Below are 23,287 nucleotides of genomic sequence, written 5' to 3' on the forward strand. Positions count from 1 at the left end.
AACAAGTAGTCCATTAACTGAGGACTATCTGGAAATAAATGTGTCATCTTCTATAAACATCCTGCCATTTGAGGATTCAAATCCTGGAAGCATATACCACTGATAGGCTAAACTTCAGAAAGTAATATTAGACATGCAGGATACTTGAAATACTGGCTATATAAGCTAAATTCCACTTTATTTGTAGTTCACATCCCTGTTTACTTTATTGCTATTTCCTGCCCAAATTACCTTACTCAGCATAAGCATGCTGTTTTAAATGCCTCAAAGCCACTCCATATTCATTTATCCAAACATCTGTTTGTCCATCCATCATATTTCTTACCTGACTTAAGTCGAACATGACAATTCCTGTTTTTATCCTTGTTTATTATCAGTTCAGGAATCTGCTGGAGGCAGGAAACTATGTCATCATAGCCAACCTGGTAGCAAAATACTTCCAGGTCATATCCACATTTTTTCTTCACTGCCTCTTTTATGTTTGTCAACTGTAAGCCATCAGGATATGATTGCAAGATGCTACAGATTGGCACAGATGCAACTGTTAAATCTGCAAATGAAGATAATGACTTCAACCCCATGTTATGTAACTAGTTAAGTAGTCTTGCTACAAATGAATCAATTCTGCAAGAATAGTCCATTGGAAGCTCCTAGAAATCTCCAAAAGTTGCAAATTGTAATTTCAAAGGTGCCAGAAGAATGAAATAATTCAGTGTGGAATTTGAAACAGCCACATTTACTGTATTTAAAGTTGACAAAAATTGATGAAATCAAATGAAATTTTGCTCCTGGCTTTATTCAGTACATTTTTGGGAAGCTGGCACTTTGCTTAATAACCAAAAGGCCAAATTCAGTTTCTGGAATCAAAAGAGGTGATACTTTTCCAACTAGCTTAAATTCAAGGAAGTGAAAAGGTTTTAAGGAATGGCTACAGAATCAACTGTTGGCTAGGAACTAAATAAACAAATCCACCATTTCATAAACATGCACAGATACAGTATATTCATACATTCCCCAAAACTTTTCATTGTTTCATTGAGAAATTGAGTGATGATTTTTTGAAGGATAAGAATTTGAAAGCTTCCTCTTAACAGGTATCTCATTAAGGTTAGGTATAAATGTTATCATGGATCCCAATGAATCCAGGCAAGGGTGATTTTTAGCTTTGTATCTACTGCAGAAATGTACATAAAAGAAAGAAGAAATTCACAATCATTCTGAAACTGTGAAAGTATTCCATTCCCATTTTTTTGTGATATGTTCCCTGAAAGGTAGCCCCCCTTTGGCCATTGAGAAATTATTGCTATTTAATAATACAAATATTTTTCCAGAATAAGGCTAGTTGCTGAAAGGCAAACTGAGCATTAGGATAGCAGGTTTTAAAAAAGAGGATGAAGGAGAATATTTTGTTCTATTACTTCTACTGAGGTAATAATTATTGCAACAAAGGAAAAATACTTACTTATCAATAAATAAATTTAGGTATGCATTATTAAACAGGCTCTCTAGTTTTTTTCAGAATAAAGTAAGTAACATTCTATAGGAATATTGTATTTAATGTTTTGAGAAACAGATTGTCTTCTTGTACTTTTAAGTATGACAAACCATGTCAGGGAAGTAGAAAAAATTGTCATGAGGGATCCCTGGTGCTCTTTGAGCTTGGGTAATAAAACATCTGCAACAAAACAACTAAACTAGGTAGCATTGTCAGTGTTCTGATGCACTGACGATGTTACCTTGTTTGGATAATGAAACACCTTCAAGAAATCAACCAAGCTCAGAGAGCATCCAAGAATCCCTTTTTTCAACGCTGAGCTACAAATATTTTTCTTTATTAGAACTGCCATGGCTTCTAATAAGTATTCCCTGCTATAGCAACCCAATCAGTCATGGTAGACAACAAAATAAATAGTAATAGTGTTTTCCAATGTGGGAGCTTCCAAATACATTAATTCTAAATTCCCCAAAACCAGAACAGGACGGCCACATTGAAAGTTTCCCAAGGATGTACAGCATGCTCCACGCACAAACAATTCTGAGCGCAGAACAGCTACTTTATGTGCTGTCTATATCCAGTTCAAACACCTGAGTTCGGGAAAGAGATTGTTGTTACCCAGGGATGGGGGCAAGCAAGTAGCAAAAAGCCAAGGAGATTGGTAGTAAGGGCATGCAGTAATTAAAGGGAAAGAAAGAAAAGAAAGCAATAGGAAGACAGGCCAGTTGGATAGATTGCCCTGCATTTGAGGATATCAGTTATGGCTTATGGAGATGCAGACAAAAAAAAAATGACACTGGGATGATTGGAGAGTTAGGCTGGCTAATTAAGTATGTACCATGCCTGAACCAAGAATACAATTGTTAAGGGGTAGTAGGGAAAGAAGTACACAAGTCATGGAAACGAAGAAGAATAAGGCATCCTAGCCTTGCCCAATTCACCCCATGAAAACCCTCTAGCCTTTCTCTTCTCCCATAATCTGGAAAACCAAAATGTTCTGACTCAGTTTTGCTGAGAATCCACTTGGAATATATACAGAAACTCTGGGATATAATGGATTTTATGCATTCTTTTAAAGTTACTCATATTGGGATGACCTGAGATGAGATAAATAAATAATCTAATTTCAATTAGCCAATTCCACAAGGTAACAACTGGATTAAAATCCTTTTAAGAAAAAGTTCTGGGAATTTATTTCTAACTTCAAACAAGTAGAGACAGGTGTTAAAGACAGCATGAAGATTTTTGGAAGCGTTTGGATGATGTGTGAAAGAAGATGCTGAATTTGATAAAGAGTTTAATCTTATCAATGCTATCTCTAATTATTATTGCAACATTAAATATAGAATCAAATTTTATTGATATTTTTATTTATATCAATTTTGTTAAAATAAAATTGAGATTTTGTGGCTATACCTTTAGGAAGTTGAACAACACATTTGTGAGGGATTCCTTGCCATCTGATTTTTATACCAGGTATCTGGTCATCCAAAAACATTAGGACATTCTTATAGCCTTTGGTGATGCTGAATGTCTCCAGATCAATTCCATCTTCGGAAAGCAAGATTGCCTGGAATTTCTTAATCTTCAAACCCGACTCATATTCCATTAGGAGATTGGTAATTGCTGCCAAGACTGCAGCCAGATCTACCAAATAATGCAAATCAGTGATAAAAAAAACAATCCACATCTCAATGTAGTATTTTATGTTATCAATTATTTTAGCCACGTGGTAGCGAACTTGTGGCACAGAGCCCTCTCTGTGGCATGCCTGCAATTGCCCCAGTCCTAGGCCTTCAGCTGGGTTTTATAAAACCTTTTCGCTTTAGGCCCCCACCACCATGTGCAAAAAAAAAAGGTTCAATCAATCAATCAATTTCAACTTCTCACAGGAAAAAAAAGATCTTGCAAAGTTAGGATTGAACATTTTAATCCCACCCAGTCTGCCATTACCACCGCAGCCACGCCCACCCAATGGGCTACATCGACCCAATAGGCCACATCGACCCAATGGGCCACACCCACCCAATGGGCCACACCCACCCAGCACCCTACAATACATAAGTAGGTTTTGGGTTGCAGTTTGGGTACTCAATCTCTAAAAAGTTCGCCATCATTGTCTTAGCCTGAACCTGTCTTTTCCCTGTGTTTCCATGATTCTGTGTCAATCTGCAATTAACTTGGTCATTCTTATATAAACGTTCTTAAGAAATTTGAAATCTCAATAACCAATTATCAAATAAGAGTATTATGAGTTTGAGTATTCAAACACATATATTAATTAGAAAGTAAACTTATAGAGGTAGAAACCTAGGAACATTTCTTAGTGATCTATATGTATTTAGAAAACGTAGCTCTTGTTTATCATCTAAAAAAGCTGAGAAGTATGCTAGTATTCTACATTCCATAATTTACATCAGTTATGTGGGTTCAAATAAATGTAATTTTGTAACATGAGTTATCTTCAGATGGACAAATATTTCATTTGAATAATTAGATGCAAAGGAATTGCAGAAGACTGGATAAAAGGTAAAGGTATACTTCTATGAAACTTTGCATCTAGTCATTCATTTCAATGTACTGTATGTCATACAGAGATCAAGCAATATGCCTAGTGAATAAATGAATACAGTACAGGGGCAATCTCTCAGTCCAATGCTTGGATTCTGGTCCTATTTTTCCTAACAGAGTATAAATAATCACACTAAATTTTCTAGGCTATTTGTAATTGCTTCAGTTAAATTACATTGCTGCTAAGTCATAAGACCAAGCAAAATATAAGTCTCATTCAACTTGCAATACATGTAGTTCTTGAATTACAATCATAATGGAGCCTGCCCATTACGATTGCAAATTGTAATGATTATTAAGCAAGACACCACACGATTGCCTCACTTAACAAACCTCACCCCTCCTCTACCTGATGAGGATATTAAGTGACCATGAGTCATTAAGCATAGCACTGAGTGCCTCAGAGATAGGGGGCAACAGAAGCTACCAGCATGCACAGGGTTGTTACAGCTTACAGCCCAAGATCTCCTTCTACCCAGCCACTCCGCCACACAAGAGAACCAAAAGCCACCTAGAGACCTGCAGGACTCAGCCTGCTCCTTAGCCAGCACCAGGGCCCAGCAGCACCCAGCTGATTCAAGATGCTAGTTGTCACCTTTAAAGGCCTACATGGCTTGGGACTAGGTTGTCTGAGGCAGAGCTTTTCAACCTTTTCACCCATTGTACCACTTTTAGGATATGGTAACATCCGAGTACCACCAGTCACCTAGCAAGGTGTCAAAAACCTGATGACCCCCCCAAAAAAGGAAAAAAGTGATAAAGTACAGGTAGTCCTCGACATACAACAGTTCGCTTAGTGACTGTTCAAAGTTACAATGGCACTGAAAATGTGCCCCCCAAGCCACAGCCAAGCAAGACACCTGCCTGCCCAACCGATGGCGGTCTTCCTCCTGTCCAAGGTTTTCATTTTTGTGAGCATTTCTGTTGAGGATTGGCAGCGGGGGTGGGGGATGTTTGGTTTTTATCCCCCCCCCCCCAGTCTGCTGGGTGGTTGCAGCAGGTTTTGGTCACTTCACATGATCCTGGGAGACTGTGACCATCATAACCAGTTGCCAAGCATCTGAATGTAAATCACAAGATCCTCGAGATGCTGCAACATTTCAGCTGATCGGCGCTTCTTCTGGGCTCAGCAGAAGTGCCAGGATCAGTGCTGCTTTCCAGCTGATTGGTGCTTCTTCAGGGTTCAGCAGAAGCACCAGGATCAGTGCCAAGCTCCAGCTGGAGCCTGGCGCTGATCCTGGCACTTCCACTGAGCCCTGACAGCCCCGAAGAAACGCCAGGATCAGCTGAACCCTGACAGCCCTGCAGCTCCAGCCATCTCTCACTCAGGCTTGTGCAGTGCTGCCACCTGTTCAGCTCATTCTCCTCCCCCACTACCACTTTTCTAGGATGGTCGCGTACCACCTGCCAGGTGCCAATGTACCACAAGTGGTACCCGTACCACTGGTTGAAAAGCCCTGGTCTGAGGGACCATCTTTTGCCAGTCACATCTACCTGGCCCACTAGAGTGGGCCGGCATTAGTTGTGGGTCCCGACCACTAAGGAAATACATCTGGCAGGACCAAGAAGGGCCTTCTTCATGGTGGCTCCCTCCTTCTGGAACACCATCCCTGCGAAAACTAGACTGGCCCCCATTCTAACACTCTTTTGGAAGGCCCTGAAGACGAGGTTCTGCCAGTGAGCCTGGGAAACCCAGAGCAGGATGGAGCCCATTAAATGGCTGGTATGAGGATGTGTTGTCGCCAGGGTAAGGGGTTATTTTATTTTTTTAATTATTTTTCTTTTATATTCTCCTTTTATTTCACTTGTAAGCTGCTTTGAGTCGCCGTGTGTGAATAAGACGCAATATAAATTTTCCAAATAAAATAAAATCTTACCTTGTTTTTTTTTTTTTTTTTTTTTTTTTTTTGTAGAGAGGCACCCAGTCAATGTGAGATTAAGCTTTCCTACAGAGGCTGCCTCATGGCAATGTCTTGCTATTCTGCAGGCAAGTATTGTTCTCATGATCCTGTAGGGAGCTCTGCCTTCTTAAGGATTTTCCATAAATAAAAGGAGCCTAGCATGTGGTTCTCATGAGGCGACCTCTGTAGTAAAGCTGAGCCTGTGATTGCATCAGCCAGGCACTTCTCTGCAAAAAACAGAAAGGCAAGTTGAGTGCTGCTGGGTGCTGGAGCTGACCAAACAGCCTAAATCCTATAAGACCCTGGGTAGTACAACCTGTAATAGTCCTCTGTACGTCAGTAGTTTCTGCTGCCAGTTTTAGGACCCCTTGGGTAGCTGGGTGGGAAGCAGGCTTCAGCTGTGGGGCTATAATGCCATATTTGCTTAAAATATAATGCCATGTTTGCTTAAAAATATATGAGGGAATTGACGTAGTTCTAGCTGTACTGGACTGCCATTTCCCCCATCAGGTAATGCATTCACCTGTTGCCGCTGTTTCTTCTTGTCTGCCTTCCTCCTCCTTCAACCTTGGATGTTCCTCTTCAAAATTGTCCAGTCCATTTTTTTTCTTTTCATCCAGCCAGCCATCAAAATTAACATCATTTGCTAGTTTCATTACTGGTTTACCTGATTTGCTGCCTTCTACAATTACGATTTTCCTCATGTCATCTAGCAACTCTCTGAGTGAGCTATACCCATAATGAGAGAATTGGGGATGAAAATGATGGATTTCATAAAAAGCTCCAATGAAGTCCCCAAATCTGATACCATTTGGGTAGTTGATTAGTACTTGCAATATATTGCACTTTAAGATCCAAGGGTCCTTCAGCTCCAAGTCCATCAGTACCTAAAGCCAAATTAACATATCAAAAACATCAACACTGTTTTATATCACCTGGGGACTTATCATACCTTGTTCTAAAAACAATGAATGTACTCTCACCAACCAAATCTCCTCTAGGAATATCATAACTGTGTAACTCGCCAAATTCCCAACCAGCACAGGAATGAAGAAACAAATCAGCTACCTCTGAAGGTAGTTGACTGAAAAGCAGGAAATCAGTGAAGAGTAAACAGTAGTAGACTAAATGCCACCAGCTAGTTCTCTCACTGATTGTTTACCGATCATAACAAGATGTAGCTTGTTTAATTATGGCTTAGTAGAACATGTGATCTGAACTGTTTTATTCCAGCAAACATGGGCAAAACATAATATATAACCACAATCTATTGTTCTGAAATGAAAACATGCTAGGGTGTGGAGAATGCTCAGAAAATAATTTAGAGTCAGTAGTAGTTAAGGCACCAAGCTAGAAACCAGGAAAGTATGAATTCTAGTATTGCCTTAAGCATGAAAGCCTTTGAGCCAACCAACTTACTTCAGAGTTGTTGTGGGAAAAATAGGAGGAAGAAGAGTATTAACTATGTTTGCTGCCTTGAGTTATTTATCAAAAATAATAAAAGTGGGGAAAAATATACAGGTAGTTCTCGACTTATGACTACTCACTTAGCAACCATTCAAAGTTACAATGGGCTTCGCCAAAAAGTATTTACGACCCAGTTCTGAAATTCCAACAGTCACCACCTCCACCATTCTGTCACATTTATGGCTGTTTCTAGCATTCCAGTTATGGAACTGCAATTTACAACATTTTTGCTGAGAATCAGAAGTAAATGCCAGTTGTCAGCAAAAATATTCCATAGTGCAGGGGTCCCCAACCTTCGGTCCCTGGACCAGCACCAGCCCATGGCATACCAGCAACCAGGCCACACAAACAAACAAAGCCCCATCAGTGAAATGCAGGCAGCATATAAAATCACGCCCCCTCCGGTTCATGGAAAACATTTGTCGATGGTACAGGTCGCTGGTGCCCAAAACGTTGGGGGCTGCTGTAGTGAATAATGAGTTTGCTTAACAAAAAAAAACCCAGGTTGGGGCCTGTAGAGCATTCCACAAGGGCAACCATCGAAAGGGCATTTTCTAGGTCCCATAAAATGACAAGATTTGAAAGAAGGAATATGGAGCAAGCTCTCCCTGTGAAAGATATAGAGCAGGGGTGTCAAACTGCTGGCCCATGGGCCGGTTGCATCATGCAGAGGCTGTGTCCACCACAGCTCCGGCAATGTGAAAAAGGTCACAATAAGTAGGAACACATCACATGAGGCAGCAAGTTTGACACCCATGATTTAGGGCAGTGATGGAGAACCTTTTAGAGACTGAGTGCCCACCCACCCCCCGCCCCCCACACCCTCCCTGCCCTGTGGGCCACCCACCGTCTCCATGACCTGCCACAGATTGCCCAGGTGGCTCAGGAGCACCATGGTGGCCATGCCTTCTGCCCGTTCCCTGCAGGATCATCTGCATGTGATGGGGCGTGAGGGCGGTGTCTGTCCCCACTGCCCAGCTGCCATGTCCTTGGCTGCACTGTTCCGCATGGGCCGCACCCAGGGGCAACTCTCCTCTAAGAGGGGACCATGAGAGGAGGTGGGGCTGGGGCGACAGCGCGCATGCCCAGAGAGAGGGCTCTGAGTGCCGCCTCTGGCACACGTCATAGGTTCGTCACCACTGATATAGGGTGAGCAGATGTTCTTGGGAGAAAGCTATCCCTCAAGCAGCGGTGGGATTCAGCCAGCTCCCACCACTTCGGCAAAACCAGCAACTAATTTTTTGTTGCCCAAGCCCAGAACTGACTTCCAGAAGCGGCATCAACACAGAGAACCAGATGTTCACATATTTGAATCCCACCATTGCCCTCAAATAACCCAGTCCTATGTCATTTAAGGCTTTAAAGGTGATAACCAGCACCATGAATTGCACCTGGAAGCCTATCAGAGAAATGATGCACCCTAACAACCCAGTGCCATTTCATTCTGGACTAACTGAATTTTTCATATAGTTTTCAAGAGTGGCCATTTATATTATTTAGGTGAACCTGAGGATACAGATAAATGTGCATGTGTCCTCAATGACTCTCAGAAAGAGGGCTAACAACCAAAGGACTGCAAGGAATATAAATCATTCCATTTTCCACCATTTAGCCAGAACTGAAGAAGTTTCTTGAATGAGAAGCGAAATGTCTTCAAGAAAAAGCACCTTTGGGACAAGCATAATCTGGATGACTCAGAATCTCCATAATGATCACAATTTCTATTGCTAAGCAATACAATTAAATGAATTGTGCCCAATTTTACGACTTTTGCCATGTTGTTAAGCAAATCATTAGTTGTTAAGGGAATCATGTGGTTATTAAGCAAATCCAGCTTGACCCATTGACTTTGCTGGTTGAAAGCTAGCTGGGGCAGTTGTAAATGGTATTCATATAATACCAGAGATGCTGAACCATTGTAAATGGAGCACCCAAACACCCACATTTTGATCATGTGATTTTTGAGAATGCTGTGATGGTTGTAATAAGGACCATGTATAAGCCATTTTTTTCAATGCAATTTTGAATGGTTGCTAAATAAATGATTTTAATCAAAGACTACCTGTACGTAGCTACCTGTACTACCACCCATTAGATGCTAGTAAAGCATAAGTGACTATGAGCAGGGCCTTGAAGTCCAGGAATAGGTGCAACTGACCCATGCAACTGAGCAGCAGCTGAGGCTAGGCCAGGGGTAGGCAATCTTGGCTCTTTTATGACTCGTGGACTTCAACTCCCAGCATGGCTGGCTCAGGAATTTTGGGAGTTGAAGTCCACAAATCATAAAAGGGCCAAGGTTGCCTATCCCAGGGCTAGGAGAACCCCCAGAATGCATAATAAGTCTGAATAAGATAGACATCCCATTCAGAACCAAAGACAGAAACCCTCCTACTACCATGGAGGACCCAAAACCCATAACTACTTAGTTTTGGCAAGGTTTGACTACAACCTGTTCTTCCGTGTTCAAACTTTGAATTTTAGAAGTCTTTAGAATTTATTTCTGGGCAAGTTTACATAGCAATCATGGCTAAACTACAATTCTGTAGATAGTTTCATGACTCTTTGTCATGTTGGGAGGAAAATTGTCTATCAGTAATATAACAAATCACATATTGATAATTAAATAACTTTTTATCCTTACTTTATCCTTATCCTAAGGACTAGGGCTCCTTACTGAGGTTTATTTCAGAACAGAACCTAAAATCCATATTAAACCATGTCTTAATTATGATTTATCAAAAAAATTCCCAAGCAACGTACTACGGGTAAAACAAACAGCTTACCACACTGAATGGGATTACACAAGGCATAAAGCACATGTTGGTTTAGCATATGAATGCAGCCCGAAACATTTACTACGAGCCATCCTGGACAGAGGCAATGTCATTATTAAAATAATTACATTTATATAATGCCTTACAAATTCGAGTTGAAGTGTAGGGAGTAAAAACGGAAGGAACAGCAACTGACCCTCTTTTATCAGTATACACTGCTAGAGGAAGGGGAAAAATTGCAAATGGAGACTTCTCGGATAAAGTTGAAACCGAGAAACAGGCACCCTCAAAACTTTCTCGGGGGAAAAAAAACAAGTGGTAGTCAGAAGCCTTGATAATAGTCCCCAACAAAATCTTTCTCCGGAAGGGCTTTAATGTCAATACATTCAGTCTTTGATTCCTAGCTACGGCCTGGACTAGAAAAATGGCTTACCATTGCCTGCGTCCTGGGATCGAGAGTGAGTGACCGGCACAAGACTCCTGGTCTCCCGCTTTCTAACCTGATGCTTTAACTATTACATCAGACTGGCTCTTGTATCAGGCTTTAGCTATGGATTTGCCACAAAATACATATTTTCCAGTTTAAAAAAAACAAAACCAGGAGCCCGGTAGCACCTTCTCCGACAAACAAACTTCATTCGAAGATATACATTTTTCGCTATTCAGACTCTCTCAGAACTTTTGTATTAACTACCTTCAACTAGACTTAGAAGTGGCAGAAAAATGGGGAGGGCGGGAGAGGGGGTGAATTTATTCCAAAGAGTCAGTATGAGTATACTGAGACGAAGAAGCGATCAATCTTTTTCGATCCTTACCTAAGTTAAGCCCTTTCTTCTGAAGGGGGTCAGAGGAAGCTGAAAAAAAAGAAAGAAAACAGAGTTTAGCAGCCTTAAGAAAAAAACGCGCCCTAACCCTTTCCTCTCGTTTCGTCATGTGATCCCAAAGCAGAAGCACGTGACCAAGTTCGGCCTCCTCCCCGAAGAAAGAGAATTTGCCGTGAGTGGGCGGTTCTTAGTCACATGGAAATGTTAAAACCACAATCAGAGCCTTGAGATGGGGGGAAAAAAAAGCTTGGAACACACAAGGAATTCGGAGCAGCGTGAGGCATTGTATGTTACAAAAATTCGAACGGTTGGCTGCAAAAAGAGATAGCAAACTCGCTTCGTTGCTATTCAAGAGTTGACCGAAGTTTTATATCCCGAAATTTTCCACTGTCGTTTTGGAGAAGGAATTGAGGAATTGCTGGCTAGGTTCACATTTTGAGTTAAACTGAGTCACCTACGATTCTTTCGATTTTGCTTTATTGTGAAGCCAGCTTTTGTGGGTTGTAAACTGTGACTTAAGGCTGAATTCCTTAGGCACCATTTGAGTTTGCTCAATCAAGGGATGTTTCTGCGCAATTTATGAATGCTGATGCCCATGCCCCATGTAAATATTTGAAATCATGTTATAAGTGATTAAAACTACATATTAATATTCAGCACAGGGGATTGCAAATGACAAAAAAACTTAAGCAGTTAGAATAGAACTGGAAATAACCTTGGAGGTCTTCTAGTCCAGCTCCCTGCTCAAGCAGGAGAACCTATACCAGTGATGACAAACCTTTTAAAGACTGAGTGTCTAAACTGCAATCCAAAACCCACTTATGTATCTTTGGGTGCCGGGTGGGCATGGACCATTTGGTGGGTGTGGTCAATTGGGTAGGTGTGGCTCATGGGTGGGCATGGCTGCAGTGGTAATGGCAGATTGGGTGGGACTAAAAAGTTCAATCAATCCCAACTTTGTAAGATTTTTTTTTCCCCCTGGGAGAAGTTGAAGTTGATTGATGAACCTTTTTGGGTTTTTTGCACATTGGGGCAGAGTCTTCACACGAAAAAATTTTATAAAACCCAGCTGAAGGCCTAGGAGTGGGGCAACGGCCTACAGAGAGGGCGCTGCATGCCGCCTCTAGCACCCGTGCCATAGGTTTGCCACCATGGATCTATACTATTTTAGGCAAGTGACTGTTTAGTCTCTTCTTAAAAATACCAGTGATGGAGTGCCCATGATTTCTGGAGTAAGCTGTTCCACTGGTTAATTGTCCTCATTGTTAGGAAGTTTCTCCTTAATTCCAGGTTGCTTCTCTCTTTGGTCAGTAGTGCTTTGGAGAATAGTTTGACACCGTCTTCTTTGTGGCAGCCCCTCAAATACTGGAATACTGCTGTCACCTGTGTTTCTTCTTTTCTTTAGACTAGCCAAACCCAAGTCCTACAGCCGTTCTTCATCAGTTTAAGTGCCAGGCCTTGGATCATCTCTGAACTTTTTCCAAAGTTAGTATTGGCTGTAAGAACAAATTAATGTTCTTTATAAATACTGATATAAGTAAAAATATAAACAATAAGAAATGACTGCTCTGTACTGCTACTCCCTCCAAACCAGGAGCGCACAAAAAGTTTTCATTGATCATTTAAAATTTGGTGCAACTTGTGGAGCTCTCTGAATATTCATAACTCGGGCTTTCCAAGAGTATATATAGGCCAGAATCACATGATAAATCCAATCCATGTATTAGTCATCTTGTATATATAGGTCTTGCCATCCTTTATGTGAATGAGGAACCAAACCTTGATTACAAAAATAATTGATCTTGAGCTGAATACCAATTCAGAGGCAACAAAGAAATATAGAAAATTATTACATAACTCTTTGTGATATTCACAAAATTGTAGCCCAAATATGATAGTGAAAATTGTGGGAATCCCAATCTGTTCTTCCCAATCATCACTGTTAATAAAATTGTGTTTACTGCAGGCATTGGCTGAATTTGAGGGGTCATTAGTGCTCTTAGAGCTTGGTTGTTTTTTTCAGATGTTTCATTATCCCAAATTAGGTAACATCATCAGCACTCTTGGCTGATTTTATACAACACATAGATGGTGCAATTGGTACTTTATGGAACAGGAACATGATGCAAACCCAGGTAGCAGAGCTAGTTTAAAGTTCCGTGCACTGTGCAAATCCAGTGGACTAGGCTAATGAAAGAATTTGCAGACACAATAGACTATTCTGTAATTGATTAACTTATTTCTAAATCAAACTTTATGATTTAGAATCCTATAGCTTATAGAGAGACAATACAGGTTCAACTTAACAACTATTGATTTAAAGTTATAATAGCACTGCAAAAGTGACTTACAACCAGACCTCACACTTATAACTGTCACAATATCATTCCCAGTCATGTAATCCGAATTTTATTGCTTGACATCTGGCATGTATTTGAAATGTTTACGGTGTCCTGGAGTCATATGATCACCATTTACAATCTTCCCAGCCTGCTTCTGGCAAACAAAGTCAATAGGGAAAGCTGGATTAACTTTAAAGACTGAATGATTCGCTGAACAACTGCAATGACTCCCTTAACAACTGTGGTAAAAAGATAATAAATTAGGCATGAGTCATTTAACTACTTTGCTTAACAACAAAATTCTGATCTCAATTGTGGTTGTAAATCAAGGACTACCTATAGCCACTGCTGTAGTGGTAGAAATGGGATTGAAACATTTACTGCTTAAATTGGCCACTGGGTGGCAACAGGAGGAATAACAGCAATAAGCCAGTTTTGTATTTAGTATAAGTAGACTACTTTTGAGCTCTCCGTTGAAATTATTTATATTTTTCCTGTAGCAGTCAGGTTTTAGTGTAAGTAAATTAGAATCTGGAAATGTATTATAGCAAAAGGTTTCAAATATTAAGTTAGATAAAGCTTATTAGAAGATATACTCCTATTCTCAGCCCACTAGCCATATACGTGGTCCTCAACTTACAACCACAGTTGCAATTTCTGTTGTGATTGCCAGGTGAGTCATGTCACTGGGCCCAATTTTACAATATATTTTGCCGGTCCTTAAGCAAATCTGGTTTCCTCCATTGACTTTACTCATCAGAAGCTGCCTTGAAGTTTGTAAATGGCAATCTTGGATGCTGCGATTTTTATAACTGCATGCCAGTCACCAAGAGCCTGAATTGCGATCATGTGACCACAGGGATCCCATGATTGTTATATCATAACTCACTTTTTTCAGTGCCATGGCACATTCAAATGGTTATTAAGCAAATGGCTGTAAGTTGAGGACTGTCTGTATTTTGAGTTTTCACCACAGGTTTATCTATGATTAACTTGCCTATTACAGAGAGTCCTCAATTTACAACCATTTGTTTAACCACTGTTCAATGTTACAATGACACTGAAAATAGTGATTTATGACCATTTTTTACACTTTTGACTGTTGCACCATAGCAATAGTCATGTGATCAGAATTTGGGTGCTTGGCAACTGGCATGTGGTGCAAAGATTGTGGTGTCCTGGGGTCATGTGATCACCATTTGCGACCTTCCTCCAGCTAACTTCCTGTAAGCAAAGTCAAGGTGGAAGCTAGTTTTATTTACCAACAGCATGATTCACTTAACAACTGTGGCAAAAATAGATGGTAAAATGGGGCAAAATTCACTCAACAACTATTTCATTTAATAAGAGGAATTTTAGGCTCAATTGTGCCATAAATCGAGGAATACCTGTATTCAACTGATCCAATTTTCTGAGTTTGCACAGTTGTCCCCACTCACGATGGGGTTCTTCCCTGGAGTGCTTAATTACAATTGAACACATTGATATGGAGATTTGATTCACATTTGATTTATGGAAAAAGGAGATGGGGGGTTCCCTCAAAGCCTGTATACCTATCTCTCAGATATTGAGGGGTTTTGTATCATGTTTCCCCTAAAATTAGACACGGTCTTATATTTTTTTGGCTCCAAAAAACGCATTAAGGTTTATTTTCAGGGAAACATGGTATAAGGCTGATCAGCTCCCTAGTACACACACAAGAGGCAGCGAGTGCGCGGGGACCAACAATGTCCAACCAGAGCCCCCTTGGCTGGCGCACTCTGAGGCTGGTGAGTTGATTACCTGTCCAAGCAGCAGCTGGAAGCAGACACACGGGGGAAGGCAAGTAATGTGGATATGCTGCGCAACCACCTGGCTCATGGGAAGCTCACGCAGCAGCAGGTAGAGGCAGAGTCACGGGAGAGGCAGGTGATCCCAATGCACTGCGTGGCTGCCTGCCCTGTCACGGTTGCAAGTAAGCAGAGAGACGGTGGGACGGAGTAGGTGGAGCATCCAGATCACCTACCTCCTCTCATGCCTCTGCCTGTTGTCGGTGCCACCATGCAAATCTCCCATAAACCTTCTGCAAACCAGATGGCCACGCAGCACATCTGGATCACCTGCCTCCCCCCATGCCTCTGTCTCTGCCTGCTGCTGATGCCACTGTGCAAGCCTTCCACGAGCCAGGCGGCCACATAGTGCATCCAAATTACCTCCCTCCCTCCATGTCTCTACCTCCGCCTGCTGCAAGTGGCCACTCACCCACTCCGTTGAACCGTCTCTTGGCTTGCCAGCAACCACACCAGGGCAGGCAGCTGTGCGGCCTGTCAGAATCACCTGCTTCTCCCCCATCTCTGCCTCCATTTGCTACTGGTGCGCCTCTGCTTGGAGGGGCTGCCTGGGGTAACAGCATTTGGTGTTGCACAGGCTATGGCTGCTGCCAGATACCATTGGCCCCTGTGCGTTCACCATCTTCTGTGCTGGCCACACCCACTCACCCTTGGGCTTATTTTTGGGGTAGGACTTATATTAGATGCATGCTAAAAATTCAGGCTAGGGCTTATTTTCGGAGAAACGTGGTAGGTTAAAAACCATAAACTCTTTACATCACAAGTTCTTACATTCAATTGCTGTCTTAGCATAATTGCTTTTATACTTCCCATCAAACTTTTCACAGATATCAGCAAAAAGCATGAAATACATGTTCATGTTCATAGATCAGTGTTTACTGTCTGCTTTCGTAAGCCATGTTTTGCTTGCAATTTCCTCTTTACATCCTGTCTTTTGGATGTAAAGATATTTTTGGAATTATTTTTATGCTTAGCAGGTTATTTTCAACTTGTGTTTAGGAACGCAAAGCTGTTTTGTTGATTGATATATCAAATGTTTTTTTTTCTTCTTCTCAGCACAGGAAACCTTATGATAACCATAGTTGTTAACTGGTAGCTTAGAATGTCATGGAAGAACACATGTATAAACTATAACCCTGTATTTCCATGAATATTGGAACATGGCCCCACACTCTTTTTCTTAGAAAAAAGAGAAAACTTCTCCTATAGGTGGGCTTTGCACTTGCGTTGCTAATTATTTAACTTTCTACAGCATTTAAGTATAATTAGTACTGCACTTTAATTGCTGTATTTTATTGTTTCTTTTGAGGCACTGTTAAATTTTTATACTCAGTCTTTTCTGTAACAGCTCAAGATAGCGTTTAGAGCACTTTCAGTGTCTCCTATAAGCTGATCACCACATAGTAGCACAGAAAATTCACTGAATGTGTGCTTGAGCTTGATTGCCTTGGGAAAACACTTCAAACATGTAAGTGATACAATTATAATTCCTACTATAATAAAGGATTGTTCTGAGCAGAGACAACTGCGATTATAAATTCTGCCAGGCCATGCTTTGCATTAAACAAGTGTTTACTGAAATTAAAATGGTTACATTCATTCCTAATGCTAAGGTATAATTTATAGTTTACAACCATGAAGGTTGTCCTCAATTTACAATAGTTCATTTAGTGATTGTTTGAAGTTACAACACACTGAAAAAAGTGACGTGACCATTTTTCACACTTATGACCATTACAGCATCCCCATGATCAAAATTCAGATGCTGGGCAACTGACTCATATTTATGACGGTTACAGTGTCATCACCTTTTGCAACCTTCTGACAAAGTCAATGGGGAAATCTGATTCACTTAACAACCCCTTTACTAAATTAACAATAGTGATTGATTAGCAAGAAAGGTAATAAATGGGGCAAAACTGTCTCACTTAGCAACATAAATTTTGGGCTCAATTGTGGTTGTACATTGAGGACTATATAGATCAGTTATTCAACCTTGACAACTTTAAGACGTTGACTTCAGTATGCTGGCTGGGGAATTCTGGCAGTTGAAATCCACATATGTTAAAATTATCAGGGTTGAGAAACACTGATATAGATGATGCTAAGCCAGATCCAAACAGACTATTCTAGTTGATTGTGTTGTATCAACCTAAGGTGATGCTAGAGAGGAAGAGGAAAAACATGTACATGATAGTAAAAATCTAAAACATAATATTAATAGATATTAAAGCTACAACATACGCAAAAGGAAGACAGAGTTTTTAAAGCACAACTATTTTACTTAATTAATACCTGGAATGCAGGACAAGAAACCATTGTTCCTCAATCCAGAAAACCAGTGCTTTTTTTCTATTAAAAAAAAAAAAGTGCCGGAACTCACACACATCATACAACCCGCCTTGCCTACCCTACAAAGTTCCATCCAAAAAAGATGCCGGAACTCCGTTCTGGGCGTTCTATGAGAAAAAAAGCCCTGCAGAAAACTCAAAAATACATACTAATTTTTCACACCAACAGCAGTTTAATTAGTCTTCTTCTCTTTTACAGCACTGTGATATGCAGAAAAGGGAATCATTGGAGATGGGCTGATGAGGGGGGGGGAAGGCAAAATGGTAGTTGTGACTATTTGATTGAAGCCCTACTTGTTTTAACCCATGCATGCAAAATAAAAGGGAGCTAGGCTTCAACACACAGTCATGGCCACTATTTTGACTTTTGTAACTTCCTGACAAGGGTCCCAGGGTAGATCCTTTATTTCCCTTTTTGTGGAGGGCAGAGCAGGGACTTGAGACAGTTTTAATTCCTGGTGACTACCTAGCTAAGTCCTTGCAGTATTCTTGGCAATATTTTCAGGAGTGGTTTGTCAATTCTTAGAGCTGAGAGAGAGTGACTGGCCCAAAGCACCTAGCTGGCTGCTGTATGGCAAAGGCAGGACTGGAACTCAGATAGTCCTGGTTTTTAGACTAGTATTTTACCACTAAGCAAACTAGCAATCTTTTGCAATCTACTATTATCCATTAAAACTTCATCTGCATAATGTAAAAAGTTAAGTGAAGTCTTTGATGATCTTGAGGAATCCTAGTTATAGACCTGTTTCATTACAGTAGTACTTGTGTGCTTATGTGTGAATATTATCTTTCATCTGTAAGATAAGATCCTTAGGCTCAGACACTGTCTCTCAATTTCAGTAACTTTAAGATGTGTAGACTTTAACTCTCAGAATTCCCTAGCCAACCTGGCTGGGAAATTCTGGCAATTGAAGTACCCACATCTTCAAATATTGTCAAAATTCAGACAGAACTGGCAAAATTGATATGAAATTAAAGATGTTTGACCACAGATACAGAATTAGTCACAGAATGTTAACCAACAAAGTAAATAGTTTTATGAGAAAAAACTGAAAATTATTTTGTCAAGAGGTGTGGGAAGCTCATATTATTACATAGGGATAACATTCTAGCTATTGCAAAGAAGTATCACAACTGAAGATGTAGAGCTTGAAAAGAGAATCAAATCAATCAGACGTAGAGCTTGAAAAGAGAATTACTAAAAAGTGGGTGAGGTGGGCAAGTAGGAAATTGTGGGAGTATAAGATTGGCATTGGCTGAAATTGTAATTTTCTTATCTGATCTTTGCAGTTGTGCCTTAAACAGCCATCTAGTAGGCAGAAATAAACTGAGAGCTGAAGAGAATAAACTGTATATCCTAGGTACATGAAGAAACAGTTTATTCTAGCAAGGGCTCCATTCTTTTGTCCTTTGTAAAGGAAGAAGTTTAAATTAATATTTAAAGATTTATCATGGAGGGTGGATATAAGTAAGAAAAAGAAACAGGAAACTGGGATAATTAGTAGTAATGGAAAATAGAGTACCTACATTTAGCAACCATTCAGGTAGTCTTCAACTTACAACTTGCAACCATTTATTTAGCAACTGTTCAAAGTTACAATGGCACTGAAAAAAATCTTACAATACTTCACAGTGATATGATCAAAATTTGGGTGCTTGGTAACTAGCATGTATTTACCAAGGTTACAATGTCCTGGATCATGTGATCATTATTTGTTACCTATCCCAGCTAGCTTCCTATAACCAAATCAATGAGGGAAGTTGGATTCACTTACTGACAGCATGATTCACTTAACAAAAAAGGTAAAATCGGGCACACCTTATTTAACAATCAGGTTGCTTAGCAATGGAAATTCTGACCCCAGTTGTGATTATAAGTTGAGGACTACCTGTATTCTAATTTCTGAAAAAGGAACTCACAGTAACATGATGACAACTGGCCTTTAATATTCAGCTCCATACACTGCAAAAACCTGATTTATTTATTAATTTCATATAGAAGAAAATGCCCAGGGCAGTGACAATTAAAATAATAAACATAAATAAAAATCAAATCAAAAATAAAAATAAACAAATATTGATGTATCTAGTGCAGTGTTTCCCAAACTTGACAATTTTAAGGCATGTGGACTTCAACTCCCAGAATTCCACAGCCAGCGTTGCTGGCTGTGGAATTCTGGGAGTTGAAGTCCTCATGCCTTAAAATTGTCAAGTTTGGGAAACACTGCTCTAGTGCATTGTTAAGGTGACCAACCATCCTCCTTTTGGGAGGACAGTCCTCCTTTTGGGAGTTCTGTCCTCCCTCAAAAAGTGTCCTCCTAAATGTCCTTCTTTTCCATATACCGTCCTCTTTTTGGGAGGACAGTCTTCCTTTTGTGAGTTCTGTCCTCCCTCGAAAAGTGTCCTTCTAAATTGTCCTCTTTTTCTATACTTGAAGACTAATCTGCAGGGCTTTTTTCCCCTCATAGAACGCTCAGAAGGCGTTCCGGAACCTTTTTTTGATGGTTTTTTTCAACTTTTGCATGAGCTGTGCTACTCCCCCTATTGGCTTTCGAAAGTCAATAGGAATTGCTGCTGAGCGCGCCAAAACACCCGGGCGGCAAACTTTGCACGTGCAAGTTGCAGGAACTTTGCACCCCTCACTGCTACCCAACTACACCATCTCCTACTTAGTTCTGAAGATAGCTGGAGGAGACTGGAGCAGTAAGTTTCTCTTGATCTTCCCTGTTTGGTTCTACATGGGGATGCACAGGGTAGGCGGTGGTGCAGGAGGACGACTGGGGGGTGGCTGCAGGGCCAGAGCCGGCACGACTGGTGCTTTGCGAGCCACGGGGCCGGCTCTACGGGGATGTGCAGGGTGGGCAGTGGTGCTGGGGGGTGACTGGGGGGCAGCTGCAGGGCCGGAGCTGGGGCAGCTGGTGCTTTGCCTTTGCGAGCCGCGGTACCAGTTCTACGGGGATGTGCAGGGTGGGTGGTAGTGCTGGGGGATGGCTGGGGGGGCGGCTGCAGGGCCGTAGCTGGCGTGGCTGGTGCTTTGCGAGCCATGGGGCCAGCTCTCCATGGCAGGGAAGTGGTGCTGGCAGGGCAGCTGTGGGCAGGGGCGCGGCGGGCAGTTGACCTTCCATGGGCCATACCAGCTGGTGGTCTACACAGAGCTGACCTGCGCTGCCACCACCTCACCCTGAGCACCTATGTGGCTGTCCTGGAGCACTGGCTCACAACACCTGCCTCCGCCGCCCATCCCCACGCAGTCCAGCCGTGTAGATTTTTGGATAAGTGAGAAATCGAGATTGAATGTTGATACTCTAACTGCAGCACTTGCCGTAAAATTCAATATGAAGGATATTTCTTGTTCATATATTTGCAATATATTGTTAGAAGATGATACATTGACAAAAAATATTCATTCAATGGAAAAGTATTCATTTAAATAATTAATAGGAATGTAAGCATAATTACAATATAAAATATTATTGTTACAAATGTTTTTTATTATGCATTTATCATATTATACTGTATTCTGTATTATTGTTGCAATAAATACAATGTTTCTTTTATTTACAATATTTTTTTCTTCAATTTATTCGTGTCCTCCTTTTCGTTATAAAAAAGTTGGTCCCCTTAGCATTGTAGTAAGTTACAGTATATCATGGTTTACAGGATAACCATCTTTTTAAGGTGTTTAAAAAGAAATTATATGTTCCTTGTAATAGGGAAGTTGAAAACAATCATAGTGGAATAGGAAAAGTACATGAGAGTTTGGTGTCAATCTTATTTATCTTCCTCTTTTCTTGAGAGACATCAGATGTCTATTAAGTGTTATTAAGAATCCTTCCAATTTAGTATCCTGTTCTACCTGTGAGGAGTCAAGTATCTTCAGGAAGTCCCTAAATAGGGCACATTAATAGGAAAATGATCACCCTCAATACTGCTATACCTCCCAGCATTCCTCACCATTAGAGAGATTGGTTGGAACTGCTGGAACATATAGTTTAGCAATATTTTGGAGGTCCAAAAATTCTATCCCTAAAGATAACAGTCCTTCCTACCATGGTCCTTTTTGTCTAGCATTGAACATTTAGATATCTTGCCTCTGAACATGGAAATTACATTTAGCTTTCATGATTAATCAGAGTCAATTGTTACTAAGTTGGCTGCATTCAAATCCCTTCCCTTTTCATACATTGTCAAAGAAAATAAAAAACACGCTGTTACAAATTTGTGTAGCTCCTAAAAATGGACAAATTGATTAAAATGCATTGATAGGTCTACATATAATTTATATACTGCTAAAACTCCTGTTCATCTGTGTATAATCTTTAACTGGGCAAAACAATACATCTTAGGACAACAATTTTTGAACCATATACAGAATGTGCCCAAAATCCAGAATCCATAACTCCTGTGGAATTTTATAAAACATTTTATGACATAAAAATTACCACATTTTATCATAAGTATTGTAAACATTTCTAATATTTGTAATATGCAGTTCAACATGGGCTAATTTTCACAATACATCTATAAATATGCCTTTTATTTTTAAGAATTTTTCCAATGCGGCAGTACCTTAAAAACTCTGCCGTTGGTAAGGCAATATCTTTGAAATTATGACCGAACAAGTCATAGGATGGTAGTCTAATGATTATTAAAATTCAATCAATTTTACTCTGCCTCTTGAATTAATAGGTATCTCACCTTTTTCAGTTGTTCCATCTTCATTAACCTTGATTTTTGCTGACAGCATCTTGGATGATGTAAATATAATAATTTTCAACACAGCAGGCCACCCAATCTTGTCTGTCTTTCATTGCCTTTCTATTTCATAATAAGCTGGCAAGTATCTGATGGTATCTTTTAGCTGAGATAATAATTTTTCTCATATTCCAGAGAAGATGGCATTTTTTTCTTTTTCTGATTACTTTCTCATTCCATTTCCCTTCTTCCAACTGTCTTTTCTAACTCTTCTTTTTTACTTTCAGTTCTCTTAGCAACTATCTCCTAGCAACTGCCTCCCAATATCAGTTTTTAGGACTTTTTCCAGTTTACATAGTACGAATGTGTTAATACATCCTGTTACACTTAAATTCATATCTACCAATATTGTTCTAATTAAAAAAAATAGAAGACTCTCATTATAATGAGACATTGCAAACCTTTCAATTTCCTCTGGCAATGAGTATTGAAAACTGAAAGCAAATTTTTCTACTCTCTGGGGATAAGAAACAGATGATAATTGTAGTGTGAGATCTAAAACAGGCATATCAGATTTTTTTTTTAAACTCCAGTTCTTCTCAATTAATCTGTGTGTATCATTTATGACACTAACCACTATGTAGCACTGAGCTCCCTGTTCATAGACTCCAAAATATCCTTGCCTCTGCCTCAGGCTACTAGGGCAGAACTGAAATTTTTCAAGAACTTAAGTACAAAGACATGATTTAACAGTAAGGCTTTGGATCCAAAGATTTAACAGTAAGGCTTTGGATCCAGGAAAAGGGACTCTAAATCTTTGCAGTTCCACAGCCATTTGAGCTCTATTTATTATTTTGTCTTCTAGAGTCAAGCCACCTCCTGCTCTCCAGATACTTTCAAGAAAAAAAAATAGTTGAACCATTAGTAAAGATAAACTTTGAAACCTGTCTTTAGAGTAGATAGAAGTTCTCTGAATGAAACTACCCCATATTTTTATCATACTCTCTTGAAATAAGTTTGTGCTTGTTTTCTCTCCAG

General features: G+C 40.2%; 1 protein-coding gene across 4 annotated transcripts in view; it reads right to left on the reverse strand.

The window, feature by feature from the left end:
• The window catches only part of LOC120309748 (mucin-4-like), a 55,666-nt gene extending 33,249 nt beyond the window's left edge, over positions 1–22,417 (reverse strand). For 2 of the 4 annotated variants that reach the window (XM_039347272.1, XM_039347270.1), the window contains exons 1-4: positions 11,024–11,139; positions 6,491–6,854; positions 2,912–3,142; positions 326–550 (exon numbers count right to left, since the gene is read on the reverse strand). In XM_039347272.1, the coding sequence (XP_039203206.1) occupies positions 326–550; positions 2,912–3,142; positions 6,491–6,848 (814 nt within the window). In that variant the 5' untranslated portion in view covers positions 6,849–6,854; positions 11,024–11,139. Of the gene's footprint in view, positions 1–325; positions 551–2,911; positions 3,143–6,490; positions 6,855–11,023; positions 11,140–22,252 lie in introns of those variants that run through there. The other 2 variants (XM_039347269.1, XM_039347271.1) reach the window with 2 other exon arrangements.
• Positions 22,418–23,287: the final 870 nt, after the last annotated feature.

Source organism: Crotalus tigris, unplaced genomic scaffold (assembly GCF_016545835.1).
Source record: "Crotalus tigris isolate CLP2741 ecotype Arizona unplaced genomic scaffold, ASM1654583v1 scf7180000018058.1502924, whole genome shotgun sequence".
Lineage (NCBI taxonomy): Eukaryota > Metazoa > Chordata > Lepidosauria > Squamata > Viperidae > Crotalus > Crotalus tigris.